The 8,783-nt window shown below is 47.1% G+C and overlaps 1 protein-coding gene and 1 long non-coding RNA gene across 2 annotated transcripts; one reads left to right on the forward strand and one right to left on the reverse strand.

Moving 5' to 3' along the window:
* Positions 1 to 6: 6 nt before the first annotated feature.
* On the reverse strand, positions 7 to 6,738 carry LOC116217357. The gene is made up of 3 exons (XR_004161802.1): positions 6,651 to 6,738; positions 3,664 to 3,876; positions 7 to 1,481 (listed from the first exon to the last, which is right to left on the reverse strand). It is a non-coding gene; the product is annotated as an uncharacterized LOC116217357 (long non-coding RNA).
* Positions 2,930 to 8,567, forward strand: LOC104913918. Its single transcript, XM_019621975.2, has 7 exons — positions 2,930 to 3,427; positions 3,715 to 3,792; positions 4,529 to 4,795; positions 5,240 to 5,353; positions 5,893 to 6,032; positions 6,745 to 6,912; positions 7,906 to 8,567. Exons 1-6 carry the CDS (start codon positions 3,370 to 3,372, stop codon positions 6,889 to 6,891), a joined length of 804 nt encoding a protein of 267 aa, XP_019477520.1. The 5' UTR covers positions 2,930 to 3,369; the 3' UTR covers positions 6,892 to 6,912; positions 7,906 to 8,567.
* Positions 8,568 to 8,783: the final 216 nt, after the last annotated feature.

Here is an 8,783-nt window from a genome sequence, read left to right on the forward strand (position 1 = left end):
TGAACCCCCTCTGCGCGCCCCTCGGCCGCGGCAGCACGCGGTGAAGAAGCGCCCGCTGACTGCCGCCCTGCCTTGCAGGAGGAGCCGCAATTCTCGTCAGCGCCGCACCGCTCATCGCTGCGCTCCGAGGTCCCGTTGTCGGTGCGGGCCGGGTAGCTGCGTGCACACCCGGAGACCCGGCTGCTGCGTGAGGAACCTTTCTACAGCTGGAGAGTTTCCGAAGCAGACCAAGGGACGGTGGTGGCCACGGCGTACGGTGCTGAGCCCAGCATGGCGGCGCGGGCAGTGCCTGCAGCACTGACAGCAGCTACACGCAGCCTTACCTACCGCCGGTAACCGCAGTGCTTGGCTTTCCGGGCACGGTCATGCCATAACCTGCATGCTGCTCTGCCCTGCCCACGTCATCCCTCAGCTAATAAATGCTATCCAAACATGCTGGAGGAGTGATTGCTACATGTCATTAAATCCTGTAGCAACTCTCTGGTTCAAGGGCAAAGAGAGAAAAGAATGCAAGAAAATAGCAAGAAATACACCAACATGAAAAAGCACAAGGGTTTGGAAAGTGCTGCTGGCATTTGGCAGGAATAACAGCCCACGGCCGCCCTCCCAGCAGCAGCTCATTCACCTCTGACAGCCACACATGGCCTTTCCACAGACAGATCCCCACACCAGCAGCACGCTGGCAGACGTGCAGCACAGAGTACCTCCCAAAATATTAAATTATGTCAACTGTACACAAGCAAATAAAAGCTTTGGACTTCCTGTATCTCACAGCTGTTCTTTCCCGCTGAAGCCAGCAGCGATTCCGCTCTCCACTGTGAGATGTACTGGTGGGAGACTTTTTACAAGAAATGCCATTTGGGAGGAATTGCAGTAACTGATTTAGGGGTAATACAGTGCAGGGTAAGGAGCACCCAGCAATAATGACTTGCCATGCTGAATCACAACCTGCTTTTAGGCCATTCAGTGAAATTTCTGGGACTTCTATAGCAGCAGAAATGCATTCTAAGTTTCCCATAACTTTAGATTGTTAAAAAGAACTGGCTAAAACATGTTCAAGCTTCAAATTGTGGACAGCAATAATATGAACATAGTGTTCCACAAATTTCAGACACTTTGCAACGGCAGGGAATTGTAACCACAGTTCTGGCCCTTGGGAGGAGGGGGTGTTGTTTAAACGCACATCCTTTTCCCACTACGTTCAGACCTGGGACACAGCACGTTACTTTGCATGGCTCATAAATGCATGCACTGTTCACACGTGGAAACCCCTCCTCAGATTCTCAATAAAGCAATCGTACCCTTAATAGTGCAAGTAAACCGTTTTCCAAAAAAATATAGGGAAAATGTTCCTACCTTTCATGAGGCCAAACCAGGGTTCCATGGCTCTTCCCCAGGCTCTGATAACCACTGCAAACACCAGAGGGATCATTCCAGGTGAGGGGGGTGCTGACGCCATGCACGCTGGCAGAGCTTGCGTCCTGGCAGGTGAGGAGCAGAGAAGAAGGTCAGATTTGATTTTTAAAGCAAAATCATGTTTTAGCTATTTGCAGAAGATTTTAAACATCAGAAATGAAGCACGAAGCCTCGCAGTGACAGCAGTGTTCTCAAGGATAACCATAACCCTGCCTCTGGCTGCTGGGTGAGCTGCCACTCGCTCAGTCCGTAAGGTGTGCTGCTCTTGGCCCTAAGTTCTCTCACCGTTTCAGGAAGTGTCCTAAGATGTGCTGCAAATCTGCAGTTAGGCCTGTGCCAGAACCCCAGCCCAAAGAAACAGCAGAAAGAATCACAAAGTGAAACCAAGTGCTGGGATGGGAACACTTAGCAACAGCTTTAGGCAGCCACGTTAAAAATGAACATTTAGTTGTTTGAAACTATTTAAAATCTACTTCTCTTTTTAATATTTTTGAGTTTTTATTTACAAGGCTGAAAAACACTGGATTCCTAGTGATTTCTATCTTGGGAACATTGCATAAAAATTAACAATATGGAAATACCACTTTAAAAGGGGATACAAAAGTGAATTATCTTATCCAAATCAAAAGCCCTCCCCAACAAACACCACGGATACTACAGACACATGCTCAGATGCAGAGTGAGAACACACTCATTGACAAGATGAAGAAATCCTCCTCTGCAAAGGATCCTGGCAGATCTCCCTCAGACATCTACACACTATGTTTCACAAGCAGAGAAATGAGTGAACATTTTATTTTATTTGCATGAATATACTATTTCCAAAATAAAAGATGAGTTCAACTGCTGATTAAATGGTGATTTGCAACTACCTATTCCTTATACTGTGCTCTAGGTGGGAGGGCTGGGGGGCCTGTAGCTCTCAGGAATATTCAAATTCTTGGCTTTTTTCACACTGGACAATGGTGAATTATATACTTTTTCTATAGTCATTCTTTATGATGGGTGTAGTTTCAGCTTATGGTAACTGGATGTCACTTATGAATAAACTCAGCACCTCAGGAAAATATTTAGCAGTTTTCTCAAGTCTCTGGGGTTCAGATTCAACAAAAACAGTTTACCTTTCCTCTTGTGATCGGGGACATAAACCTGTGTTATTCAGCACTTAAAAGCCAGAGACTTTGGAGAAAGAAATTATTTCCATCGCCATCTTTTGACTAATGTGGAAAATGCCAGTTGTCCAAAACCAATCCACCCTGCGACTACAGCAATCTCACCAGGACTCTTTGCTTACAGCTGCACTCTGGCCAGGCTTCCCCATCCATTTTGGCTGCAGGATTTGCTGGGCTTCACTGCCCCGTAAGCTGTGGGGTTTCACTCTCCAGGGCCAGCAGGCAAGCACAGACTCCCACCCTTTCCTAAGCATTTGCAGCCCTCAGCATCGACATCCAAAGCCAAAGAGCCTGGGCTGTGTGGAGGTGAGGGTTCTGTTGGCTTCTAGAACAGCTGAGCCCTTAGCAGCCAGCGTCTCCACGGCAGCCCCAGTGCCCAGTGCCCTCTCCCAGCTCCACACAGCAGCATCACCCATCACAGCGTGCAGCCCTGAGATTTGTGCTCAGGACCACACCTCATCTGGGACAAACCTATTGAAAGGGAGCTTGACTGACAGAGAAGGCTTTCTTCAGGTCTATTTCTTACCAAAGTCCATATTTTGCTGGACTGGCTCAGAACTAGAAATTTGTACAATCTATCATGAATTAAGACATTCACTTTCAGCCCCGTATGAGTCAACCATCGTAAAGATACAGGAGTTTTCAGCAGGAATATATGACTACAGAGCTGTTCCAGGAGCTCTGCTAATCAGCACAGTATCTGCTTAAACACCTGTACTATAGCTCAGAGAAAGCAGTAAAGATAAAAACAGCTTCAAGACTGTGAAGAGCAGGTGCAATTATGATCACACTATTAATACTCAGCTTGGTGATAGTGCACAAGAGTCTCATCAGAGAAGGTAAGTTGCTCACATAACTGCAAGTTCTAACTGAATATTGACTTTGTAGGAAATTTATAAAAATATTCATTACTAATGTTACATATTTTGTCACTTTACTGTATGCTGAACTGAATCTCTACGCTCACAAAAACCATTAGTATTGAGGGCATTGGCCCTCACCCCACATTCTAGCACTTGCTGTTAGCAAAACGTTGATGTTGAAAATTAGTTACCAAGAAGAGGGTAGTACTGACCTAACTGCATCGCAGCTTGAAGGCACTCATCCCTCACTTTGCTCCCTGCAGACCTCAGGGACTACAGATGCCACATGGGAAGCTCCTGGGCAGCCGGCCGCGTGCGAAACCTGGATGTCTTCCTGCAAGGTGAGAGCCCACGAGCAGGAGAGCTGTCACGGCTGTCAGTGGTACGGTGAGCCTCTTCTGTGGTCTCAGCTCTTCCTCAGCCACCTGGCCAAAAAGGATTACAGAGGTCATGCAGAATTCTAGCTCTGTATCACTAGAAACCAAAGAGATCATTCCAATAACCTTAGATGGGTTAGTGTCACTTGCCTGCAATCATTATGTGCAACATCTGAAATTTTCAGCCAACTCTTGCAGCAAAGAAAGCAAAGTTACTGCAGGATTTACTGCAAAGCTGGACTGGATAGAGCTGCCCCTGCCTCGTCACAGTGGGATACCTGCACCCAGCTCCTGGCACCTGAGTGTTGGGACCAAGGGCACCAGCTCCACTCAGCACGAGACCCCAAGGCAACAGGGATCCCAAATAGGAGGTCGGCCTCTGGCCACTGATCAGGGAGCTGCCCACAGCAGGTTAGGCTGCTGTAAGGTTAGCTGGTGCCACGGTTGTCCTTGGGAATGTACCAGATTACAACACTTGAGCATTGGGTGGGCCAACATACACACAGAATAACAAAAGAAATAAGAACAGAAAACCTGCTTGAACTCTCCTTGCCAGTAACAGTAACACCAAGCTGTCTCTGCAGTTTCCCTACAGCAGCACATCCCTCACAACTACCTGCTGGCTTGAACCTCTCACGGGAGGAACTTCATCCAATCTAAGAGAAACCTTTACTAACATTTAGCTCTTATCTTTTTCTAGCCCCTGGGATACCTGAAACCAGAGGGACATTAAGCAGAAGCCATAAAGTCACATTTCTGGAATGCTTTACTCATCAAAGCTCTTTGCAAGTAAATCTGCTGCACCTGGAGAAGATGCACGGAGATCTGACAGAGTGGGTAGCAGAGGAATGCACTGTGGAGAGCGTGCAGGTCATCCCCAGCTCAGCCAGGGGAACCAACCACACCTGTGTCCTACAGACATCCACGAGAAGGCAGTTCCATAGAAGATTTATTTTCAGAATCAAAGGTAAAAAGTTCAGTGTAACAAATGTCTGTTTAAGTATATGAAAGGATAGCAGTCCTCATTTTTACGTAGTTGATATGGTAGTGGTTATTTAAAAAATTATTTGTACCTTCTCAAAGAAATTGAAACTAAGGAGAGAGAAATGGTGCAGAGTTCTCACTACTGAAAGGCTCGTGTTATGGAACAATTCCATGCTGCTGCTGTTTTCCCTTCTTTTGGAAAAGACAGGAGATTCTGGCAAATACAGTTTCCAGTATTAACACAGAAGGAAAATTCTGCACATTGGGAAACGGCATACTGGCAAGAAAGCTCTGTGTCTCTGGCACTGCAAACTGCCGGGTGCTCCATCACTTCTTGTCAACTGCTTCAGCATGCAAGTTATTCTAGAAACTGCTTCAGGTTCTTCAGTTCAAACAAATCTCTAGCTTCACAATTTGTCATTTCCAGTGTTTCTGGCAGTGATTTCGAACCACACCGTAACACCAACACCACTCAAGCAGAAAGTTTTTTCCAATGGCTCATCTACCCCACGTGTGCACCCAGAGCAGCAGACTTCCCAAGGTAGGTGCCAGCTCTCCCTGCTGAGCCACCAAAGCAGTATAATGGTAGGTGTAAGGATGGGCGAGGGTAGTGCCTTTCACACACAGCTCAGCCTGAGTCCTCTCAAGCAGTAATTTCTCTGAATAACTACACTGACCCAATATATCGTCCCAGGTCTCTTGTGAATCCACAGCTGTAATAAGAAACCAGTATTTAAGTACTGACTCTCATCCATGTTCAAGCAAGGGCTCCTAGCTTTCCTTAAAAACCTTCCTTAAAAACCTGGCCTTCAGCAGGAAGTTCCACAGTGCTGTGCAGCACTTACATACCAGCTGCTTCTGGGGACCTCTCAGCAACTGAAAGATATCTGAAATATTTTAAAGTAAAAAGATTCTGAGATTCCAGAGAGATGTACAGCTTCCACTGAAAGCTGATAGGAGACCCTGCACTGTTGCTCTACTCAACCCACTTTACTCAGCCCAGCCTAACCAAAATGAAGACCTTGAATGGTCAAAGACTTGCAAACACATCTAAAATATTCTTTTGTTATCTCATTTTAGAGAGAATTCCATCCGCAAATGGCAAAGATTTGCTGATCAGACAAAACATAGGTATCATCATGAAAGTGTTCATCGTTTGCATCCTGTTAGCTCCCATGATATGCTATATCATATTTTTCATACATGAAATAACCCACTTGGTAAGTTTTTGAACACAACAGCTTCTCACCCAGTCCCATGCACTGACTAGCTGAAATACTGAGTTCTGAGGAAGGGAGAACTGTATTTATAGGTGTGGACAGAACCTGCCTGCTCAGCCCAGCGGGACAAGAAAAATACACGTTCTGAGATGTGCACGTGTCCTGAAGTCACCATGCTGTGCTGCGTCCATCTCACAAACCCCTTCATGTGCTGGGACAGTGCTCCTCCTAGAGGAAACCTTGCTCCTCCTTCCCAGCAGAGCAGACTAGCACATTAGCAGCTACTGCTAACGACTGGCATGTCTTTTTGGTTGTAATCAGCTACTCCCAAATTACAGCTGTCAGTGTGAGGCAATTCTGTTGAAAGTAGCCCAGAACAACCTTGTGCTGCTGGCCAGATGTCCCCGGGTGTCATAAGAAAGACAGATTAGGGGACAGAAGAGCATAGGTAAGACTTTGAAAGAAAAGTTACCCTCCCTTTCCAGGCTGTAGGATGAACTATTTTAGCACACTGGTGAGCACATACATGCAAGAAGGAGACACTGAGATCAAAACACTGGGGCTGATATGCCAATTTACTTCTGTTAGTTCGATTCCCAAACATCCCTTAATACTCACCATGGCCCGACCAGACAGTCTTTTCCTAGCATTGAGAAGTTGGTATTCCCACCACCTCCTATTAAGCTCTAACTGATTCTGCTTCTTTCCTAAGTCCTCGTGCCGTGACTGGATCGGCAGCAGATGGGGCAGAAGCAAGTGCACATCTGCAGCCTGCATCCCGGCGGATCGCCAGTCAGGAACACTCTCAGCCCAGCTACCTGAGAACAGAAAGGAGAAGCCAGTGCTATGTTTTGCCTGACTCTCAGAATCCCTTCCACAGGTAATACAAGCCAGTGCCACTCAAACTTTGAGCAAGGGGTAGCAGGCCTCAGTGCAAGCAAATTTCAAAGTGAAAATGAGCTACTATGTAGTAAGGAGATACCCAAATCTGTGCCCAGGGAAGCTGGGTGGGCTCAGCCTTGCACACTGTTCTGCTGCAGCCATTGGTGTGGACAGAGGGAAGCTGGTGCTGTCAGCACTGGGAGGATGCATAGGGCCAGTCTGCCCTGTCAGCTCAGCTTGGGGGCATCTAGGCAACAGTTACTGTGTTTGAAGACTTCCTTCCACTTCAAAAAAAGACCAACCTAAATATCCCTGCAGCCCTGGAAATGAACTATTAAGGAGCCTTTTCATGAAGAAATGATTTAATCTTATGCTTCCTACCCCATTAAGCAAACTACTGAGGTACAATTGCTATACTCCACTCCCTCCTCTCACTGTGTCTGCCACCTTCCCCGTCTGCTGCCTCCTGCTGAGGCTGGAGAGCTTAGTCCTGCTGGCATGCAAAAAACTCTCCAGATACTGCACATACAGAACAAACTGCTCAAGAACACTTAACTTGCAGGAATTATCTAACGAGGGGAGAAATGAAAATCACTTCATTTGTTAAAACTTTTGAGTACGAAAAGGCAGAAGGCGAGCACATTATTCATTACAAATTATCCACTTAGACCTTCCTGGAGTGTAACGGTGCTGTGAGAAATGTGCTACAGTGGGAGGTTAGGAAATTAAACTGGGACTCTTAAGAGCCATTTCATACAAGCCATTGAGCAGCCATCAGGTGGTAACACCTTTTGGCCTCTCCTAAGCTGAAAACCATTCAAACAGAGGTAGGGCAGAAGGCTTTTTATGTCACTGCTACCTTTAGTTCAGCTCAGCCAGGAGATGTCACTCCACTAATTACTGATTTTAAAAACAAATCATAGCACTGATGGAGCTGGCTAGGAAGAGGGGTGCTTGGTATTCCTCACGATAGTTTTTCTTCCTTTGCCAGATCCTTACATGAGAAGATCCCAAATTATTGTTATCCACAAAACCTACTTAAGAAATGCAGGCTTTAGAGAAACACCCTTTTACCAACAAAAAATGCATCGTCTTCCTCCTCACCACTTACTGGGAACAGCAGATTGAACATCAGCAGCTTAAATAACCACAGCTTCAACCGCTGCAGATTGAAACCAGACATCAGAAGCAACATTTACCTGGTTAGGAGCAATCACATCAATTCACTGCAAAATGAGGTGCTGTGAAGACACCCACATGCTGATTCCTTCCATTAACTACCTGGATTCGTGTTTTAATTCCCAGATACTAGAAAAACCTGTTGGCATAAGCAATAAATATTTCATTGACATTCCAAACTCTGCCTCCCTCAACCATTTACTTTTTACACACTCGTTTAGGGCCTGGGAAGAAGGAAAAATAAATCACTTCCGATGTTTTTTGTCTTCGCAAACAGCTCAGAGCATACACGCAGTGAACTCATCCCACAGCAGCACCTCCTCACAGCAGCAACACGACATTCACTGCAGAGCTTTAGGCCTGAGGCGGCGCGCATTTCCACGTGCCCATCGCACAGCTGTGAGGGGACACCACCGAGCTGCACCCAAAATGGACGGCGGCAGCAGGCGGCAGCTGCACGGGGCGAGGTGACACGGGACCGGCGCACAAAAGGCTGCAGGCAGAGCCTCGGCTGCAAGAGCAGCGCCGAGGACGCGCAATTAACCTCATCACACGTTCTCGAGCGCCAGGCTGGCCGCAGGGCCAACACGGCGCCGGTGCCCGGCAGCAGAACTGCGGCATCGCCCCGAGCTTCGAGCTGCAAGGAGGCCGGGCGGGCCCCAGTGCAGCGCTCGGCCCTTCCAGTCGCGC

Source organism: Meleagris gallopavo, chromosome 21 (assembly GCF_000146605.3).
Source record: "Meleagris gallopavo isolate NT-WF06-2002-E0010 breed Aviagen turkey brand Nicholas breeding stock chromosome 21, Turkey_5.1, whole genome shotgun sequence".
NCBI lineage: Eukaryota > Metazoa > Chordata > Aves > Galliformes > Phasianidae > Meleagris > Meleagris gallopavo.

Coding starts and splice junctions, on each gene's coding strand:
- LOC104913918 (XM_019621975.2), top strand. CDS start 3,370: ATGATCACACTATTAATACTCAGCTTGGTGATAGTGCACAAGAGTCTC. Junction 3,793..4,528: donor CCTGGATGTCTTCCTGCAAG/GTGAGAGCCCAC, acceptor ATCTTTTTCTAG/CCCCTGGGATACCTGAAACC. Junction 6,033..6,744: donor TACATGAAATAACCCACTTG/GTAAGTTTTTGA, acceptor TTCTTTCCTAAG/TCCTCGTGCCGTGACTGGAT.